This window comes from Coturnix japonica, chromosome 5 (genome assembly GCF_054131305.1).
Source record: "Coturnix japonica strain WE chromosome 5, WE-NBRP24, whole genome shotgun sequence".
Taxonomy (NCBI): domain Eukaryota; kingdom Metazoa; phylum Chordata; class Aves; order Galliformes; family Phasianidae; genus Coturnix; species Coturnix japonica.
The window spans coordinates 3,743,126-3,766,149 of record NC_140667.1 but is presented as its reverse complement, the minus strand read 5'-3'; the positions used below and the strand labels follow the sequence as shown (position 1 = coordinate 3,766,149).

The following is a 23,024-nucleotide window of genomic DNA, read 5'->3' as shown; positions in this document are numbered from 1 at the left end:
GAAGAGGAAAAAATAATAAGAAAAACTGGTGTTGTAATGAAACTGCCCCGTTTCAAACATACAAAAGCAGGAGGAGGGCAAAGGAACAGGGCTTCTAAAGCAGATGAGCAGAATCTTGATTAACTACAGTCACCATCCCCTATAAATACCTAAAACATTTGTAAAAAATCTGGGGAGTAAGTTTTTATTACTTTTTTTGATACTTGGTAAAAACACAGTCAACATATATTGGAAACTACTAGGGAATGTATCATCCGTGAACTGAAAGGTTTCATAATTGCCATCTTCTGTCAAAGCTCAATAGAAACTCATTACAGAAACTTTCACTCTTGTCCAGATAAGCAGCAGAGAGGAAGAAAAATGTATCAAAATACATCAAAGAAAGGAAAAAAAGAGTAACACATCTTTCTCACACACAAATAACATAAATATATTTACATGGTTGACCATAGAAGAGCTTAAGAGCAAAGCCAACTGCAACCTGGGCTGCACTAGAAGAGAGGTGGCAGCAAGCAGAAAGTTGATTATCCCCCTCTACTGAACTTCTGAGGCCCCATTTGGAGTACCATGTACAGTCCTGGGGCCCCCAGTATAGGAAAGATGTAAAGCTATTGGAATTGGTACAGAGGAGGGTCAACAAAGATGATCAAAGGACTGGTTTACCTCTCCCATGAAGAAGGGTTGAGGAAAGATGGACTTGTTTAGCTTGCAGAAGATAAAGTTCTGGGGAGACCTTATTGCAACCTTTCAGTACTTGAAGAGAGCTTAAAAGCAGGAGTGGAACCGACTTTTTACACAGTCTGCTAGTGATAGGACAAGGAGGAATGGCTTTAAAGTAAAAGATTTAGATTTCAGAAGATTTAGATTTTAGAGTAAAGAAATTCTTTACTCAGAGGATGGTGAGAGACCAGAACAGGTTGCCTGAAGAAGCCGTGGAACCTCATCCCTGAAAGCACTCAAGGTCAAGGTGGTTGGAGCCTGGGAAACCTGATCTAGAGGTTGGTAGCCCTGCTCATGGAAGAGGGGTTGAAGCTCAATGATTTTTAAGGCCCCTTCCAACCCAAGCCACACAATCAAGGACAAGCTACTGCTGTGGGAAGCACATCACTTCCTGCAATCTTCACAATGCCACGTAGCTATGGAGCTAATCACTTACACGATGCTTTGTTTGGTACTGAAAAAGGCAATATCCTAGTTCTGGGAATGGCAGTCAGATACCACACTCACATCTATGCCATATTATTTGAGCTGCATAGGGAATTACAAAGCAACACAGCTTCCATCTAATAAGCTTTAGCTTCAACTGTTACTTCTGAACTAAAAACAGCTTGTTGTCTGTCCCCTGATTAATTTTATAAAGAGCAGAAGTGATTTGTTAAAACTTACTGCAACAGACAGTGCTAACTATATACATATACCTCATGCACTGCTAAGTGCCACAGGACTGTCCACAAGACATTTTACCTCTTCCGTTGCTGGAAAAAGAGGATGGCAGCAGACAAATTCTGCACCTATTTTTCACCACCCTTCAACAAGATCAGAAGCAGTTACACTCAAACATCAGCAAATAGCAGCCAACAGAATCCCAGCGGTGGAAACTGGCTGGTTAAGCCCAACTCACACCTCTGGTATTTAAATATAGCACAGGCACAGCGCTATGTTCACAGTTCAGGCACAGTTGTCTTCTATCAACCAGAGTATAGTTCATTTGCTACCAAGAAAGCAACTTGCAAAACATCTTTCTTCCCTCCTCCAACTAGTCTGTACAAGAAAGCTTCTTCAAATGCAGCTCACCTTAGAGTTCACATGCCATTGCACAAGTTTTCATCTGCTGTAAATTTACAGATAAACAATAAGAAGAAGAAGGAGAAAACACAAAACAAGTCAGGGTTCCTTGAAGTATTACAGCACATGGTAAAAATGAGTCAGCCTTCCACACTTGCACCGCCTAAATAAATGCATCAACAGCAAGTGTGAACTTTCAGTCTTGCCATGAGATCCATGTCAGTAGCCCAAGGGAGACTGAGTATTACATCCAGTTCTGCTGCTGAATAACAGCTGCATGAAGTCTGACTAGAGTGGGTCTCAGATACGCATGTCAGCTCGTTGTTACAGTTAGCCCCCTGCTGCCCTCCTCATCACTTTATCCAAGAGACATGTCAGAGAGCCACCTATTTGTCAACTTGTTTGCACAAAGTGATGCTTTCTTGTTTTATTTATTTCCCAAAGAGTGGACTGTGGGTTTTTTCCCCCGTTTTTAAACAGACAAAATCATTTTGACAGATTAAGTTCTCAGAACACATGTATTAAGAAAGCACGCTGTTCACAAAGCACAAATACAAAGCACTATATGACCTTGGTTGAAATTATTCCATATTTGCTAAGCATTTAAGCTACCACTGACTTCTTTTACACAGATGCAGAATTCAAATGTTTCCTACATATGTGTTAGCAGTCTTTCTCAGTCAAATCTCAACACGTAAAAGAGAGAAAAGCAAAGAAGTGTTTCTAAATTCAGATTAATTTTATGCACAAAGACGTTGGGTTGTTTTAAGGTCATGGAACGTGCTTTACAGATGGCCTATACTATTCAACAATCAACTTGAGATGCTTTACAACTCTTTTTGACAACTTTTGCAACCCATATCTACCTCCTGTAAGGGTACAGTTAAGACAGGATAATGAGAGTTTACTGATTTTTACTCTTTTTGGTCTTTCATTTTTGTCATATCATAGCAAAGATTTACCTGCACACCTGACAGTTCATTTCACTTCCAGATAGGAAGAAAAAGGTTCTGGTTCCTGAAAGCATAATGTAAGTTGGAAATAGATTATATAGATGTAATGACCCCCCAAAGAATAGAGAAGTCCGTGCCGACATTAAATAAAAACAAGATGCCTGAAGCTGAAAGACCTAAGTATTTTCCTAAGGTGAGTTAGCTTAATCTGCTATATGCTTTACAGAAACAAATTCATGTATTCATTACACTTCACACAGCAGTGATCTTAACATTTTGTCACATGACACACTCCATTCAAAGATGTTATTGCTCTGATGTTGTCAAAGTGGACAGAGGGAAGGATCACACACAAGCCACAAGCCCTGGAACAGCTCTGGGATAAAAGCATTCTTATGAACATCACTAGTGTGTACGGTACTTTCTGTTCTCATCTTAATGACACTAACACCTATCATGAGAAACTAAAATGCTGCACAGAGAAGACAGGGCACCATCTGGGAAGGATAATCCTAATAAAGGGCTTTGATAAGAGCTCTAAGAACTAAGGCAAAACCACATTTTGCACTTCATTCAAGAAACCATCCCCTTTATCACATTCAAACATAAATAAAGCAGAGTAATCATTTCGACTGTACAGCTTCAGATACCTGATCAAGTGCCAAACAAAGTCCCACAGCCTCTTTCAAGAAGCAGCATCAGCACTTACAGCAGATGTTTGTAGAGCTTCTGAACAGATGTCCCTGGGCAAGGCAGCAGGCACAGATAGCATCCCTGTGAATGTGTACAAACTTAGGGTTGCCATCTAGTCAAAACACTTGTGCATCTGCTTAATCTTGTGTGGGTTAAGGTTGCAAAAACCACATGAATTCAAGACTGGAATCACTATTCACCATGTTCAAGCTGCAGTAACACTACAACACCTGATCTCTCAGCTAGTGAAAAAGTAACTGCTATAAGAGTCAGACCTGTTCAGTGAGGTAGATGAGCAAAAGACAGTTGTCAGCCTAGTCGAGGTGCTTGTTTTTGTTTTTAAATAGCAAAATGAATTCAAGAAAATTCTATGACCGTTGGATGTTATTAACTAGAAATTCAGAAAGCTTTTACACCAATTTGTCTCTTAGCACACGTTTATAGATAAAGGCTTTTCATTTAATAGCATCATGCCAAGCAGAATATCACAACATTTAAGGATGTTAATGGGAAAAAAAGAAAAGGGAAAAAAAAAAAAGAAAAAAGAAAGAAAGAAAAAAAAAACCTACTTCAGAAACATTTCTGGATGTATTCAGAAACAACGGCCAAGGCACCTGAGTCCACTACCATAAACTGCAGGACTTTCAATCCGCACAGATTCTGTGACGAATCACAGATCATTACGCTTTTGGCCTAATGTTGTTCCTCACTATTGACTGAGCATATTGTTATTTTGCTTCTGCCAAGTGGCTCAGCCTGGACAAAAGCAGAAAAGAAACTGAGACCGTGTTCCAATGCCCTCCTGATGGAAAGTAAGTCAAGCTGTGAGAATTCATTTGGAACATTGTGCTAAACTCTGCAGCTGAGCTAGTAGGCCTGTATCCATAAGCATCACCACAGTCAATGAAGCCATATAGCACAACAGTGATGCCTCTTAAACAAGAGAGGCACCTCAGCTTCAAACCAAAGTAAACACTTGCCTTGCAGTTGTTACCAGAGCTCTGTAAGGATACAAAACTAGTACAACTGTCAAGGTAAATATCTCAGCTGCTTCTACAGGTGCTATTCTTATAGCCCTAGTTATGAGAAAGTGACAGGATGAAGATTCCAAGTTATGAAACACTGTCAAGCACTAGATTTTGAAGAAATGCTCTTACACGCTGCAGAACCAGCTCTCTGCCACATAAACATACCTATAAAGCATACAGATCTACCTTTTGCAGCTAGTTTAAATATGGACAGATTGAGATGGTGCACAGCAAAACCATACACAGCAAATCTTCGCTTGCGTGGCATTAAAGACTTACTGCTGTTGCAGAGATTACATACTGATATCAAAGGCTCTGAGCAAAATCAGACTGACATCTGGTAGCACAAAAGGTGCAGTGAATAGAAGAAGGATCACCTGTCACACTGAGCGTATCTTGCTGAAAAAAAAATAAAATAAATCAGATTAACTTTCTACAAAAGCAAACGCAAAAGCTGAATCCCAAATGTTTCACTCTATGCTAATCTACAGCTCCGAAGTATTATTCCTGTGCCAACTATTCCAAAGCAGGCCAAAACTTAACACACTAAACTCATTCAGATCTTCAAATTAAGAGCCCAGAAGTTCAATTTCAGTGTGCTATTAGCTACCTAAGCATAGTTCCTTCAAACAAAAGGAACAAAACCTAGTCAATTAACATCTTCCTTTTTTCTGTTCTGACAACACTGAGGACAATGACAATGCCTATCTAAGCCTATATCAGCCAACCTTGAAACACTTAGCAATAACTACACATAAATGACATTTTCTATAATAAACATTTACCTTCTGTTCTACAAATCTTCCATGAGACAACTGGGTATGCAAGCTGCAAGGCTTCAAAGCACTTACTATGCTCAAAATATGCATTTGTGTACCTGCAACAAGGCAGAGGTCATCCAAATACAAATTTACTTCCTTCCTTGATCATATAAAGAAAAAAAGCACGACCCCAGCATCCACCTGCTGGCTAAAATACAGTCTAAGTCAGAGCCTGTACAACGCAGCTACTTATTCTCATGGTCATGTGTTGCAATGGCTGAGCTTATGTGTTACTGTTTCCATTTCCTATGTCTAAACAGGTCTTCACTGTAGATGCCACCACCTGTCTGAATAAAAAAGACATGCAGCCTCCCTGTGCATAGTGAACCTAGAAGAGAGTCCATTATTTGAAGAAAGGTAATGACAGCCTTTCAGATGCTTCCTCTTAAACACACACAGCTGCAATAATTGGGACTTGTCTGCTACACTCAGTTTCTGCAAGAAGTGCTCAGCCAGCCAAGTAATGGGATAAACTTTGATTATATTCCCTCACCAAAAGCAGGTGCTGATCTTACTGAAAGGGATGGATGCAGCCTAGCACTACCTTTCCTGAAAGGGCTGGTCTCGTTTTGTGGTATGCTCATTCCAACCTTATCCTTCACATCTGATTTAGCCTTTTGGTTATAACAAGGTACGCCAATCTGAAGAACTAATCTGACAGAAATGTAACACGAAGGGGAAAAAAAAGAGAGGAAAAAAAGGAATCATTTACTCACATACCACCCCGCCACTCCAAAACTGAACCATTCTGCACTCATACAATTGCTATATCTATAAAAAGGAACACAATCCACAGTTGTACTCTGGGTTACTCAAGTGGTCCTCAAAGAGCTCATCACTAAAAGTGCCTCAAACAAGGGGGTTACTTTCCCCAGTGTTCCAGTGGACCATCTGCAGTCCATGGGTATTTATATCTAAGGATTTTCTGAAGGACCTGACCATTTTTTTAAGCTAGACACAGGACTCTGAGGCAGCATTAGCTGAGGCATCTTTGTGGGTAAAGAGGAGCCACAAGAGCCAGCAGAGAACCCCCAGCACAGCTATAACCAGTGCAGAGCATAATCCTGCCCACTCCCACACCTTCCTTCACACATATCACTACAGCTCAGCACATTCCCCAAATCCAGTCTCTAAAACACCCAATTTCAATAAAATGAAAGAGAATAATGTGGCCTTTTAACACAATGAGACCTGCCACCCAAGAGCAAAAACATGATGTCTGAAAACAAGTTACCCTGTGTCCTGTCTTCCCTCTGACCTTGCCCTCCTAGCCAGCAGCTTTTCAGTGATTTCTTGAATTATGACCAATTCCATTCATTTCTGCCAGATCCTACAAGTCTCCCTTGCTATTCCATCAAGGCCCAGCCATGTGCCTGCTCCCTGCCCCTCTTCAGAAGCCCACACTCCCTGCCTGTCCTGCACACTTGCCCCTTTCCCTCCTTCCCTCCCCACTGCCACCAGCAGCCTCCTGCAGCTGAGAGCCCTTAGGGCAGGCACTGTGCCCCTCTTCCTTCTCACAGGCCAGCACCTAGGGCAAAGCACACTAAACTGCAAACTAAATAAGTGAAAATAAACATCAGGCATCACCTTGCCTAATGTCCAACTCAGAAAATCACCACCCATGAATAAAAAGTTGTGAGCATCTAAGCCTCTCATTAACTAGAAGCGTTACAGTGTTAACGAGCAACCAAAATTGAAAGGACAGTTTGCACAAAGATGACTTCAGCCTAAAAGGAGATGTTTCAGTGCTTTCCCTATATCTGAGGTCCATAAAACAAGCCAGCAGAATAACTCAGCATGTTGGAGAAGACTCCTGAGGGACCCATGCATTCTGCTTCTGGTTGACCACAACATTTCTGCACCGCCCAAACTCAGTTTTAAAGAGTTCAAACTATCAGCCATTCTGTTCCAATTGCCAACGAGGTCCAATCAGTGTGTTTCAACAGCTGGTTATCAGCAGCATGTTAATGCTTCAGAGCCAGCCTAGTGTACATAAAACATCTGCTCTCAGCAGGGAGCCACAAGATGGAAGGTAGCTCCTCGACCAGTAACCCCTCTTTCATAACATTTAAACCATTGGGAGATATATGGAATATAACCTTCCTGCCCTGTTTTCATCTGTTGCATATCTGAATCAAAAAGTTAGAAGCAGGAAAGCATAACTCTATTCCCACCTGTATTTTTTTCCAAAAGGTTTTTAGACATGCAGGAGGCAGAGGGTCAAGGAAGGGAAAGATGTCTAAATGCCTCTCATTTTTCACGCTACGTGGTGTGGAGGAACAGAAGTAAGGCTGCATCTTTACGTTCTCTAAACAGCTTGCCAGTTTAGCAATTCTACATATAAATATTAATTATGACCTTCACCCTAAAAGAATAGTGAATACGTTTGCAGAGTTTTTACTGCCTTTTGTTTAGAATACTGGGTATCTCAGAAACCACTACACTTATGCACATCTTGCCACAAATCATCTAAGATGAAGCAGTGGGCTAAATTCAAGCTTCCAGGTTCGTAAATGGGGCCAGAAGACACTTGCGCAGGTTTCTATTCATTAGAATATTTCAGTGCTTGCTTCAATTAGTTTGATACCTGTTTAGCTTTTAAAACAAACACCGTATCTCCATAACATTCTCCAATTGTTAAATGTGAATGTACAGCTTTCTATCTGCTCCTCAGCAGCCTCAGAAGTTGTTTGTGGTGTAGCCTGGGGAAGCATTCAACTTATTAGAGAGATCCAGCCAGGTTCCCTCTCCCCATCCAAAATTGCTTCACTAGATATAAAAATCTTTCACTACCAACCTAACATCTCCAGTATCACCAATACAGCTTGCTGTTGCAGAGTGAAGAGACCAGTTCTCTACTCAATAAACCTATTTTACCACAGCAGTGCAATTAACTTGCAAGCTTCCAATTACCCAGCGTGACAAAAGTTTTTAAGGACAGGCCTTAGACAGAGGTTAGTGCTAAATGTTAAAAGAATAAAAACATTTAAAAACAAAAAAAAAAAATCTAGAAAAGCTTTTAGTGCTTCCTGTAAGACAACTTTAGAAACACCAATTTCATCTCTTCCTAGTTCTGTCACAGTGGGATCTTCCACTTCTAAATACTCTTCAGAAAGAATGACAAGACATGGATAGAAAGTTAGTGTTCATAAGCACAGAAGTCAGATCCAGGACATGCACAAAAATAGTACAACAATGCAATTGTGGGGCTTTTTTTCCCCTTAGTGTTTCTTTAGCAACCAGTAGAAGATGCAACAATAACTTCTTTGGGAAGGCATGAGGGGGGGGAAACATAAAAAAAAGATTAAGTACAGCTCCACAATCAGTGACTTTGAAAAATGCATTGGATAACACCTTGAAGAGAAGGTCAATAGGTTTTATTTCTTATGAGTAATTCCTGGATAACAATTCCTCTACTTACTGGAGTATTTCCACTCATTCTGCATTGCCACGTCTAATCACTCTGCTGTCAACAAAAAAAAACCTAACGGACATGAAGAAAATATTTCTTTGGAGGGCAACTTGTTACAGAGCAAGTAAATAACCAAGAGGTTACTTTCAAAAGATCAAAGGGAATTTTGTACTATGAAAAGTGAGAAAATCTGAGTTGAGGTTGTTAACCCCCACATCATGACCAGAAAATAGCTTGGCTGCAGGCGCCCTCCTCATATCACAGAATTAAAGAATCATAAAGGTTGGAAAAGACCTCTAGGATCACTGAGTTCAGTGGTCAACCCATCCCCACCATGTCCACTAAACTACATCCCTCAAGCTACATATACACCTTCCTTAAACACCTCCAAGGATGGCAAGTCTCCCCATCAACATAAAGACTGTTTCCTCTTTTCCCTTTCAAGGTTCCTCCCTGGACTGAATGTTCTCTGATACCTTAGACCAAACAGACCTACAACATGAGTAGAAATTCAAGAGTGGCTATTCCAATAAATAAACTAAAATGATATAATTGAGTCAGTGATGTGGCCAGTAGAAGAGATCTGCACCACCATGTCTTATCCATCACTTCCAAGCAACATAAACCTACATTTTGTATGTTCTTAATAAATGCTAAGAGAATAAATGCTTTTCTTTCCCACTCACTGTCATAATACTGTGGTACAGTAGGAAAAGCTTATGGCTAATTTGGGGGCAACATTTTCACATCAAGAGAGAAAATAGTCTTACAGCTGCAAGTTGTTTATAAATAGTGCCCTCCAGGATCAGGCAATCATAGCCAGCTCCTTCAGAGGCAGCCAATATTTCAAGCTCTAACCTGGGTATATGAGCATCCTTGGCACATTTCTCCAGAGGCTGATCTTGGCCAGTACTGGGGAAGAAGCTATCAATATATATCCAACCCAAGGAGTCAAGAGAAAAAGGCAGTGCTGACTCCCATTTAATTTAAGGGGCTTCGGATCACAGAAGGCCAAAGCAGGTAAGAAACAGACAACTCTGAGTTAAACTCTACTAAATCACTTTTGAAACAAGGATTCCTAATGTGTGGGTTTCCAAGCATCTCAATGGCCTTTTCCAAACTTCTTCATGGTTGAAAGACTCAAAGGCTGTGAACAGCCTACAAAGATCTAGATAGAAGGGGCTAGCATAATTCTCCAACAAAGTTTCACCCATTCATTATATTTTGCCCTCTTAACTTCAGAAAAAAAAATATATAATCTGAAGATTCACCTTCATACTCTAGATAACTAGCACACATATACCAGACTGTTCAATTACACTTAATCTGTGTTAATTAATCTTACAATTTTCCAAGCTGTACATTAATACACTTGGATCATGAAAACAAAATCTTTATCATCAAGTTGATTCAATAAGATAAAACATCAACTAAGATGCATTTATCATCTTCTCAGCAGAATAAATCCTGCCCATCATATTATAAATTAATGACTAATCTCTAAATGCTGTGAGATATCCATTTAGTATAACAAAACAGCATTTATGAACAACTGACTTCAGGGAATGTTGTACTCATATTAGTTCAATACCTTTCGTACTCAATTTCTGTTCATTCATTAAGATTCAAAATCCATTTACCTACATATTTCTAAGACATCATAGATATCTCGGTTTCAGAGTTCCATATTACTAAAGAATAATAAACTCCAGCAAATACATGCTAGAGAAAGACAATATAAGCAATCATTCAACCTCATAAATTTTCACTTGTTCCTTATAGAGACTGTCACCACTACAAGACATGATGCAAAACAGCCTTTTCAACTAGTTATGCTGACACACACAACTTAGCACGTAACATAGAATAAAACCTATTTCTCAACCACTAAACAAGCATGCAACAAAAGGTCTCTCACAAAGCCACAAACTCATCCACTGATAACTAAACACAGTTACTGCTTTTATTATTTTATTGTTGACCTGCATGTTGTCAAGTCTCAAATCTTCAATTTTGCAAATTTTGGTATTCCAGCAAGTCAAAAGCTGCTTTGTCCTAAGTACACTTATAATACTAATATAATACTTACAAAGGCTTACTGGTGTGTCAAGGACCCTCTTAGGTTCACGTCAGGCCAAAACACAGCAACCTAAGCAGCTGATATAACATCCAGCAAGAATCAAGCTGAACATTCTGCTATTTCACTCATTACAATCTAACCACTGTACCCTTCAACAATGCACCAGTGTTACAAAGGATTTTCCATATTTTCATCCACATTATTCATTTCTGTCATCACAGACCTAAGGGTTTTAAAAAGCATTACCCTTATCAAGGCCCAAGTAGCAAATTCAGACATCGGGAAAAGAAACAGCCTATTTTAACAGATACACAATACATCTAGAAAAGACGAATAATTGCATAATCCATCTGACTTGCAGAATGTAGCAGCAGGCATTAGCAACACTGGACATGTCTGTTTTGGCTATTACACAGAATTAAGCAGACAAACTACTTTCACTCTTGCAGGGAAGTAGAAACATTTAAGTGAGGCTAGCATCCAATCCTTCAACAACACATAGTTTCTAACAGGCCAAGTATTAACTCAGAACACTAGAGATAACCTCAGGGCCAAGGACAGCAGCAGTACATTTTATTCAATCAAGATTACTCCTGTACAGTACATCTCTCTACCAGCTGCTGTCTCTGACCACTGAGATAGAGAAGTTTAGTAGTTAAATTCAGTAGAGGCTGTATCAAGAAGCCCACATGCCTTGCATTGCATAATCATCACCGCCTGTCTGGTTTGACCTTGGATTGCTGAAAACACAATGTCCCTAAAAGTAATGGTGTTCCTGTGTAACTGTCTGTCCTCAATGTCCTCTCTCTCAAATAAGAATAAAAAAGTCCCTTAACATGGCAAGCTGTTCTTGTTAACCATGACTTCAGAGGGCTACAATCACCAGGAAAAGCTTGGAGAAAATAGAAAGTAATGACAAAAGGAGTGATGGGGTGACAGGAGGTAAAAAAGAAGAGACAGAGATGGATTTTTGTGTAATATTATATATGTATATTTTTATAGAAAGAGAACAGCTCCAAAAATGAAAGCAGGAATAAAGTGAGAGATTAGTATGAAAGCTGAAGTGATAGAAGAGTATTATGAATGAACAATGAAGAATCAGAGTCCCTCCCTTGGTTATCCTTGTTCAGATGTCTGCTGCTGAAAGTCACTACCTTCTCCATCATAGACTGCCTCAACAAAAGGTAACAAATGGGGTAGTAATTTGGTGCCATATATATGATTAGCAAAATTAAATACCAACAGGAACTTACAAAAAACACTGCAAATTGAACTGGAAATAGAAGTAAGCCAAAAAAGAATGGTATCACTTGTATTAGAAGAGAAGGTCAAGCTACATTCGGAGATTCTTCAAGCCCTAAGATTTACATATACACTTATTTTTTAAGTTAGAACATCAAAACATCATTGAAATCAATACTATTTATACCACAAGCTGCTTTTTTTGTTGTTGTTTTTACAGAAACTGCTATTTGCTACTGTAACAGCTAATGAAAGAAACCTCTTCATTACCTCCTACACTGACGATAAGAAATGCACACAAGAAATAAAAATACATTGTATTTATGCCAGGAAGAATAAAACGCATAACCGGATAGAAGAACAGGTTTGAAGGAGAGTTTAACTGCTGAATCCCATACAAGCAGGCATATCATTTTTAAGATATTTTAAAACACAGTGAAGCAAAAAACATGAGAGGGAGTTTAACGTCCCTGAAAAAGCAAACTCCGAGTGTGCATGATAAACTAATAGTAGAAACTGCTTTACAATATCCAAAATACATTTTGTCTAAGCCTCATCAGTTTTTACCCTCTTGTTTAAGTTAATTGAGTTACTTTATGGACCAGGGACACATAAATAATGCACATCTGTTTAGATATTTTAAAAAAAAAGAAAAAACAGCAAAAAGTAGCAATTGCAACTTAAGTCAAGAGGATTTAACTTACACATCAGATTTTACATCTACCATTTCAACACACGGTCACAATGGGCCACCAAGCACTCAGTACTTTTTATGTCACTACAACTACAAGAGAGAAAATTTCCTCTTACCTGTGCTCTAACTCCCGGATGGACAGTATAACTCCCGAAGTCGATGCCTTCTGTTGAAGGGTCGCCAGAAATGTGAACTCACTTTTATTCCGAAAGAGCTGAACCAACTTCTCGCTCACGTGGGGCGGTGCATGGATTTCTCTTTCTACATCTAAGAATTTTATTTAGAAATATAAATAAATAGAAATAAAATAGGGGAAGGGGAGAGGTGGGAGGGGGAGGGGAGAGGAACAATGGTCCAGTAAAAATGCTAAGTCAAAGATTCAGATTACATTTCTCATTAAGAGACATCTACCACATGCTACCGCTGCATTTCTGCAGCGGGGAAAAAAATAACAACAAATGGCACCTTGTCAGCATGCCCACTTGTCACTTTGACAAGTTCACAAGTGGTCAGCTACTGATTTTCTGACAGTTTTTAATGGGATGCTGAGCCATTTGTGTCTGCCGTGACCAGATTAAGTCGCTGTAAATAAGGTGTGCTGCAGTCAGATAAATAGGCTCCTAAATACTGAGGAATCTCAAGCACTGCCTCTCCCAGCACAATTCACCAAGCTCCAATTTCAGCTTTTACCATCAGCTTCGTTACCATCTTTCCATCATACATCAGAGGGAACCTGTCCTTGCACTGTGTAAGGCAAAGATGTATTATTGCTAATAATGCTATATGGCTGTGCTTCTGCCCAAGAAATAAATACAAGACATGCTTGCAATATGCTATCGTTTCAGGGATTTCTCAGTTTAAGCCAGCAAAGCGTGACAGCTCATGCAATATTTATTAAAACTGTGGTGTGACCAGGCAGATCCAGAAATATTTCAGTCTCACTAATCCTGTCCGTGTCCAAGCAGCAGCACGCCTTCCCCTATTTCATCTCCTAAGATTCAAATGCACCATCTCCCAACATATTCCTTTTCATTTCATCCTTTTATTCACAAGATATCATCACTCCCAAAAGATGATTAAATGACAAAACGGAGAAATCGTGGCATTTCACCTTCCCACCCCTTGTCATGTCGCTCATGCTGGGCCTTTGTCACACATTCATGAGACCTGTGATGCTTGCAGTTCCTGGGTGTCACAACCAATTAGAAGCCTAGCGAGCCTCCTTTAGAAAAGGTTTACTTTGAAGCCAAAAATGCCAACACAGATTCTCAGCTGGTAGAAAACCATATAACTCCACTGAATCTTGAGAATCTGACCCAGCGTGAGTGCTGTAATACACAAAGGATTGATGAAATTTACAATTCAGAATTTCACTGCAGGGGAGGGGAGGGGGGGAGAGAAAAAAAAGCATCATTAACTGAGGCTTTGCAAACTGAAAGAGAAGAAGCTGGCTTGAAAACAACGTGAAATTCAGAAACGTTGACTATGGAGGGAACGCCACAGACTGAAACCAAACTAGAAGGAAGAAGTATTCAAGCATGTTTTGTAATTGGGTGTCTCAACTTTTCCTGGACAGCTTAAAGCCCTTCAAATGAGCCTCCACACTCAGAATGCATAACACACTTGCACTTTGGAAAGCTCACCTCTGAAAAGTACTGCAAATTAGACATCAAAAATCACAACTCATCACTTAAAAATCTTCACCAGAGGCTCAAATTCATCCAATAAATAAATATAAGGTCCACCTTACAGCATCTATTTGTTCAATACCACTTCCAGTACCACAACAGAGCTTCAAAGAACAATAGTTTCCACAGCCAGCAGAAAGAGGAATGGAAGAAAAAAGCATACAGCACAGAAGAGGAGCAGGTTTAGTGTTTACCTACAAGATTTAATTTTGTCTATCACTACATTCATGCAGCTTACCAAGTATTATTCCTGCCCATAAGTAAAACTTGTTTTGAAGCCTAAGAACTCCTGTATCTCAGCAACTTTGTTGTTAAAAGTGTTACACTCATCAGAAATAACATACTGCTTAACTGAAGTTCTCAAATATTCTGTTAAGTGAAAGCATAGGCAGTGCTGTTTGTGGAACACACACAAAAATTAAACTCAAGTCATATAAAACCCAACACGTTCTCATTATGGATGGTCCCAGATATAAAGCCACAGCCTTCATATGTATCCACCAAATCTTATACAAATACCAGGCTCCTTAGTCAGATTCATCAGTGAATCATCAATGAACTGGCTACACCAGTTAAAAATGTGCTTGAAATAACATGTTTTATTCTAGACCTGTGCACAGTCACAAACACATTAACAGCACGTACAGCAAATTGCATTCACTCAAATGATTAAAAGCAGTATCTGCTACAGATATAAAAATCCTGAAGTTCCACAAACGCCATCAATTCATGTTTTGCATCACTTCTGTAGGAAATACCACACTAATGAATTGGGAGTACAAGCCACTTGAAGTAAGAGCTTTCTATTTACAAGCTGATTTTCACTCAAAAAGAAAAGAAAAATACCCTGAACATACATACACCACCTCACTGCAGGTGCCCAAAGGGAAAATGTTTGGTTTTTTTTACACTCTCTATAAAAATAACGGCCTGCTTGTAATGAAATGCCATATTTCCTACATAATATAGAGCGATATAGGCTTATACGGCAATCACCAGTGAAACATCGCTTCATGCCTGAACGATAATGCAATCTCAGCAATAAATGAAATAAATAAATAAATAAATACAACTTTCATATGCCCTTCGATGTGATTATATTTTCTTAATGTGAAATACCGACTGTCTGGAGGGCTTTTTAAATATACTAGAACGATTGTAAAGGAAAAAAAAACAGTCTGAAAAGTACAACTAGAACAGCAGATACAAATCATCTCAGAGCGTTAAGTGAACTTTCTTCCTTCAGCCAAACAGAGAAGCACAAGATATCTCTGCATTAAGAAGGCAAAGCAAGCTCAGTTCTCAGTGTCTACAACCCATGGTACAAAAGAGAAGGGAATTACATGACTGTGTTTGGACTGGAGTTTGAAGCCTTGAAGAAAATCACACAACTGGTCTTACAAGATGAATTCCAACCCATCCAGGAAATGCAGGCCTAAATCAAAACGGGTCTTCTGTAACAAGATACTCTTTGTCATTAACTCCCTTGCTTTAGTACTTTTTTGTTTTACTTATTTTAGCATGGGAACACAGACCATACAGCTTTATTGGTAACTTCAATCATTGCAAAGCTACTTGTTTAAACATGCTTTTGGGACATCCTTTGCACAATCACGCCGGACAAGCACATAGAAATTAATCCTACAACAAGAGAGAATCTGGATCTCAGTGACAGCAATTAAGGAATCGAATGTTGCAGCTCACTGGCTTTTACCTTGCTACGGGCAAAATCCAATAAGACCTAAATCTCTCTATAGAGGAAAACACAGAAATAAATAACTTACTCAGCACTCCATTTTTAAGACTCCAGCCTTTCAAAATGGAACCAAAAGTAGATATGGCAGTGTCCAGATGTTGCCTGGGATGGAAACAGAAGACAGTGCCACAAAACCCTTCTCAGAGAAGGCAAGTGTTCACCAAAGCACAGGCTCTTTTCTCCATGTTGGTCCCACAGACTGTCATTCAAAGACCTAATAAAACCAAACAGTACTTGTGCCAGATGCCCCTGTTGCCCATCTGCTCCCACTTCCCTACAAACATTCCTCAGCCCAAACAAGAGGGTGACAGAACCTTTCCCTTCTCCTTCAGCTGCTAATAAATAGGCTCACAGAAAGAATGATGTTTTCCCACTCTGCTGCTAGGTCTTCTCACCAGCATAAAAAAAAGACATTCTAATTGCTTTATTCACTCTTGCCTTGCTAGCTCTGCTCAGAGTTTGTAATAAACAGTAGGAAATCATGTTCAACAGCACGGTTTTCTAAATTATGATTATTCATTATAAATCACTTCTTACATGTTGCTTCAAACAGCGTTCCTCAAGAATAAGATCCATCTGCAGTGAAATGCCTGGCGATTTTAATATGCAAACCTCCTACAGAGATGATGTCTCATTTTAATTATTCTTTCGGTTTAATGGGTTTTCATTAAATTAGAGGAAGGAGCAATTATCAGGGTGAATAGCTAATGTTACAAAGGTAAGTTCCCATGACTGTACAGCAAAGGCAGTCCTGCTAGAGAAGGTGGAAAAACAATATAATGCAATGTAAACTCTTCTTTAGTGCCATACAAAACTACCCTGGCAGTAAACATTCAGATATCACTGTCATTCTGATGTATGTTTGTCAACTAGTTTTCAACCAGGTCTTGCCTAACAGAATTAATCTAGCATTCAGAATTATAGATGTGTTTCCTTCCATTCAGGAAGCTATTGCAAACCCAGCCCTAAAACTCTGGATGCCAGGGAGAGAGGAATTCTCAGCCACTAAATAAATGAAACCGCCTGCTTATCAACTTACCTCTTCTCCCCAGCAATAAGAAGTCTTAGGGGCTTCTGTCAGACTCTTCGCTACTTGAAAGCTCTCCCAACCTGAGCATCGGCTGGAATGACCACACTCATATTAATTAAGTTGTTGTTTGAGAGGTTAAGCCTCGTGTTTGCTTTATCGGCGTTTCAACCTGAACCAGGGAAACTGAGCTGCTCTGGGATAAGCAGGGCAGTAGATAACTTGCAAGACTTCGTAATGAATACACACCGAGATAGATGGAAGCCGCCTCTGTTTATCAAGTCCCAGCCCATGCAGGGGCAACAGAGTGTGCACGGCAGCAAAGAGCTGCAGCAAAGCCTCCTTGCTGCACGTTGCCCACTGCTCAGGCAGCTCCTTTTCTTCGCTCGTAATACTTAAAGCAGCTACAGAGCACAGGCTCGCCTCCTCAAGTATGCTCAGCTTTGTCCTCAAGGGACTCGTGCTGAAATCAACACTATTTACAAATGGATGATCCCTTAAATTAGCTGCTTACTCCAGAGCTGGTAGAAATGCTCCAGAAGTTACGCTACTGCTAACAGTGCATCATCTGCTCTTAAATCATGTGAGTTAATCAAATTACACGCCTTGTTAGTTAATTAGTGCAGGAGTCACTGATTATAACTTCTTTTCCACTGTTTCTCTGTATTAACTAACATATCGCATCAGTGCAATTGCGATAAAGGCTGCTTTTGAAAGTAATAGCAGTTCAAAAGGGTACCCACTGCACCAGCAGAAGAGGCCGAAAGCCCAAATTGCTCAGTGCAGAAGACCCCAGCCTCACCCCAATAGGGCTGCACAGAGAGAAGCACCCATCTCCCTTATGAAGGCCTGTGTACCTCAGCATGCACATCTGAGCACCAGAACTCAGCTGATCCTTAAAACAGAGGCCTCTGGCTCAGCTTCTTTGCTTGTAGAGAGAGATTACAGTGCCCAGCACTACTTCTGGCAGCAAACAGAACTGGCTACCATCCACACAGTGGTTTTACTTCCAGTCCTGTAAAGCCTTTTAATCACAGGAATAATCCAACTAAAGGCAGTGAAATTACCCCACAAGTTCAAAGTTAGTATATGACGACACGCTCTTGTGGTCAGAAGCCCCAATGGTGGCACTCTAAACAGTTGCTTAATTATTTCTAAAGCATTTTGCTCACTTCCTACTAAAAATCATATGCTTTTTCATTTTCCTTATGCAATTTGCAAACAAATACGTGCCACGAATTCATTCTGTTTTCTTTACCTCAGAAACACCACTCGCGTGTTGCTGCTGAAGAAAATTAACTCCAGGCTGTGTGTTTTATTTACTAACTGCATGATAATGGCACGGGGCACAATGCATTTGTCAAGGCTTCTCTCTACTGAAGTATAATTTCTCCTGTCAGCCTCTTCACAAGTCTGAATACGTTGAAAATTTATGGCCACCCTTGTTTTGTGGAACACACGTGAGCACATGTTTATACCCTCGTCCCAAATACATATCAATTCCATCTCTGTGAAGCACTGCATATGGTCCTCCATCAAAGAGGCACAAGCACAGCTAACACACTTAGTCATTCCCCACAAGTTCTATATGAATTATTTGAGAGACCTAACCATTTTCCAAAATGCCACAATAATCACTGTTTTATCTTTTTACACCGTAATTATGATTTCGAGCATTGCTTTTCTTATTTCATCCAAGCACACCACAACTCATGAATAAAATATGACAACTTTGATAGCATCCATTGCTGTGGGTTCATCCGTAACAGCAAACGTGCTCAGGATACTAAGCACTCCCTCTTGCTCCACAAGCCTTTGTTTCGGAAAATAAGCTTTTATTTAAATAGAGCTGCCACATGTGTCCCCCTTTTTTGCATTTCTTGCCGTTAGCAATAACACCAGCAATCATGTTTACTTTTTGTTTTAATGACTGCATTTTGAAACAATTAGGATGGCATCAAGCTAGAGAAGCAGAATATCCCATCTGAAAGCCGGTACTCACAAGACATCGAAAAACCATTAAAAGCACTGCCAGCATCAGAGAACAAAAGGCTAACACGCAGAGAGGAATAGTATCATTAAAATAAACCCCCACACTTCATTCTGATCTGGTTTTGTAATTAATTACGATGAAGTAAACCTACACAACTCCCCTGCTTTGCTAAGACTACTACTGTAACTAATAACGCAGAGTCCTACTTCGACAGCTCCTCAAGTAAGTTCCCTTAAAAGGAAGGCAGGAGATAAAGGCCAACGCATGAGGTTTCCAAATCACCAGCCTTTCCCAATTTATACTCCAAATATCACATTCTGAGCTGCACTGCTTCATCTTTCAAACAGCATGACGAATATCTGTGGAGACCTCCACAGACCACAAAAAACCCATGACACATGCATCAAGCCCACTCTCCTCCCACACACCTTGGCTTGGTTGTTTTCCCTAGTCCCAAGAACAGGCTCTGAAATTCCAACATGCAACGAGAAGAGAGAGAGAAGCAGAGGCAGATCTGTGTGACGGCTGTAGGCAGCCTTTCATCAGAGAAGCAATGAGTATTTAACCTCCAAGATCCAGTTTCACGCTTGTTGCACTCTCAGGGCATCTATGCTACCTCACAGGTTACAAAATGTAAAAGGAAAAGACGGAAGAAGGAAGAGCACTGAGAAACTCGGCTGCCTTAACAACACCAACTTGCCTTCTGTAGGAATCACCTGTTCCCACCGCTGCCAACTGGAGAACTCCCAGCTTCAAATGGAGGAGCTACCTGTATGCACAGGGTACTAAAGCAATCCCTACCGCTGCAGCCATCCTATACATATATATACACACACATATATATACACATATATATTTTCCTATTTATAACAGAGGAGATCAAAGAGATATCCAAAAACATTAACAGACAGAATGGGAGGATAAATAATGGGAAAACCATAATAAGAGATGTTAGGAAGCCAGAACACCAGCCCTCAGCTGGAGCACTGACTGTGTCAAACCAGTGATTCACAGGCCCCTCTGTTGTCAGAATTACAGAATCAATTTGGCTGTTTTAGCAGGTATGCAGCCTACGTAGCCACTGATTTAATGAATATTATAGTGGACACAAGGTGCCAAAATCTTCTGGTCCATTTACTTAAAAAAAAGAAAGAAAAAACAACCACTAATGCTCTGCATTTTGTATCATTGAATAGGCCACAAAAGGCAAAGCAATCACATGATATTATGCCATAAACCAGCTCAGTATGACATGATTACTTCTTACCATTTATGTGGCAAAAATGAAAAACGAGGGGGGGGAAAAAAACAACATCCCCCTTGTGTCATTTATACACCCACACTGCAGGAGGCAAAATTAATCTTGAGTTTGGCATAGAAGAAGTAGGCTGAGGTCTCAAGTAGCTTCTAATTTTTATTCTTGATAGGTTGTTGAAGACAGCAGGGCTTTTCACTGCAGGAAGTTTTTCCATGCCCGCCCCTTGCATTTAGTCTGTATCTGCTTTTGTGTACCTTCTTAAGATAGAAAATCTTAAAAATAAATAAATCCTCATTTTTGAAATAAGTAGTTATGAAAACCTGATTACGTGCAGTATAATAAGAGTATCAGGTCCTTCACATCCTTTGTGGGGGAAAAAAAAAAAGACATCTTTGTTGTGTTTCTGTTCTGATGAAGATACAAGAAACTCAAACTGTTATTCTTCCCTTATCTAAATTGATTTCCTCTCATTTTAAGGTCCTAACTGCTAATGTGAGGGGGGAAGCATGCCACGTTTACCAACAACATCAGGAACCAATTCCTCCATTCCCCCCTTACTGAAGAGTACAGACCTTTTGCTTTCTTTCTGTTTATCTTCCTTACAGGACTTTGTCAACAGTTTGCCAGAAGCATTCCAGGCTCTTAGCATACTACAGAAATACTGAAGTGCTTCTCCCACGTCCCTCTGTACTTACCACAGCGGCAATGAAGATAGACAAGGAGAACAATTATTATCTCCTAGCAAAGCAAAAATAACTGCCAAGAGCAGAAGCAACGCGTGCTCAGAATTCTTCCCTCATCATTAAAGACATGATGGGGAACCCAAAAAAAATGTCAAGTATAACAGAAGGCAGCGTGACAACTTTCAGGATGGAAAGAAATAATAATTAGAAATCAGTCACTGTAGTTCCGTGTGGCCATGTTTCTATTTTAGTCTATGCTTTTAGTTTATTTTTGGGGGGGTAAAAAGGGTCTAATGAAGAAGAAACACTGTGAGGATTTACAAATACATAACAAACATAAATATGAAGTTAGGCAGCTGTCAGTATCGAAGTCATGGAAGAAACTTTGCTCAGCCCTACGTGCTACAACACTGTCCTCAATGGCAGGATCACACACTGCTTTCCAGAGGGCCCCTGCCTCAGTCAGTGCACAAAGCAAAGAACAAAGAGCAAACAACACTTGTTAACGAGTAAGGATTTTGTCTTACTTTTATTGTTCAAGGCACACCTTGAACAGTAAATCTACTGTATTTAAATCCTTCTCTGAAGACAGAACAGACCGTGACCAAGTTAATTATTCTAGCGCAGTATCTGAGACTCTGCAATTAATTAATTCTTTTCACACCACTGCTGTTAGAGGAAAGGGTAACACTACCTCAGCTTTACAGGTGAACAACCTAAGCAGGGAAAATTAAGGTTCCAAGTCACTAATTAAACACACATGATCCAAGTTTTTTATCCTCCAAAAACATTTGTTAAAAATTAACACGAAGCACAGACACCCCACAGCGCTGCCAAATCTGATCTTCCAATGCTCCCCCCCCCCCAATTTTGTTGTCTTTACTGCAAGCAAACCTTCACCTGAGCCCTACCTACTCAGTGTAAGACTGCAGCATCTAAGTTTCTTGCTCAGTCCCAGCTGCCCCCTTTTAAAGCTTTCAGGGAGGTCTGGGGAAGAAGGGTGGAAAGCACAAGAGCAACTACAATCTCAAAGAGACCGAGTAACCGTTCACTGTTCTGCTGACAGACATAAGCTGGAGAACAGCGCTTTCCTTCATCACCCTCAGGCAGGGCCGCCAAGGAGCAACAGGCACTTAGATGCTCAAACACACTGCCTGGTTTCCCCACGGAAGTGCCATGGATCCAGGCAGGCACCCATCAGTGAATTAAGCCATTAAAACCTTCTGGCATCTTCACTCTTAGCAGCACTTGATAGAGCAGCTTCCACCCCACAACCAAACCCAGGTGCTGGCCCAGTCCCCAGCCAACACAACCAGCAGCCCCAAAGCTCCAAGTAAACCCTAAAATGCTTTATCTTCTAATGTTAGTAATAAGATTATTACAATTGGAAAGCACTTCAGAGATACTGAAGAACAGAAATGGTCAAAACTGAGCACTGAAGAGGCAACAATACTGGAAACGCTGCCATGTGCATCAGGCCAGGCTGCCTGCACAACACTTTGCTCACACAAAGGATTTTTATTTAACCATTGCAAACTTCTCTCACAAATACTGCAACTGTGCAATCAGGTAACGCAGGAAAAAGAGGGTAAAAATGCAAAACCTACTCATTTCTAAGCACAGACCCACACCAGGTGCTGAGGTGCTGGAAGCAGAGACACTGTGAGCAGACACGAGCCCACTTCTGGAAGACCCCCACCGCTTCTAGAAGGTTCCAAGGCCCTCAGGGCAGGATGTCCTTACAGGGCACTCTTGGCACCTCAGGAAATCATGTAGAAAAGAAGGGTCCAAAATCACAACTAGGGGGTCTGTGCCAGCTGTATAGAAAAGAAGCCATAAGTAACCGATGCAAAGCAGAAAGGAGTATGTCTGAACTCTGTGCTGCAGGAGCCAAAGGCCAGGTGTTTCCCT

General features: G+C 40.3%; 1 protein-coding gene across 5 annotated transcripts in view; it reads right to left on the bottom strand.

Annotated features, from left to right (window-relative positions):
- NELL1 (neural EGFL like 1) overlaps positions 1–23,024 on the bottom strand; it is a 240,186-nt gene that overhangs the window by 210,553 nt on the left and 6,609 nt on the right. For all 5 annotated transcript variants that reach the window (XM_015863431.3, XM_085549860.1, XM_085549861.1 and 2 more), the window contains exon 3: positions 12,825–12,975. In XM_015863431.3, the coding sequence (XP_015718917.1) occupies positions 12,825–12,975 (151 nt within the window). The remainder of the gene's footprint in view (positions 1–12,824; positions 12,976–23,024) is intronic.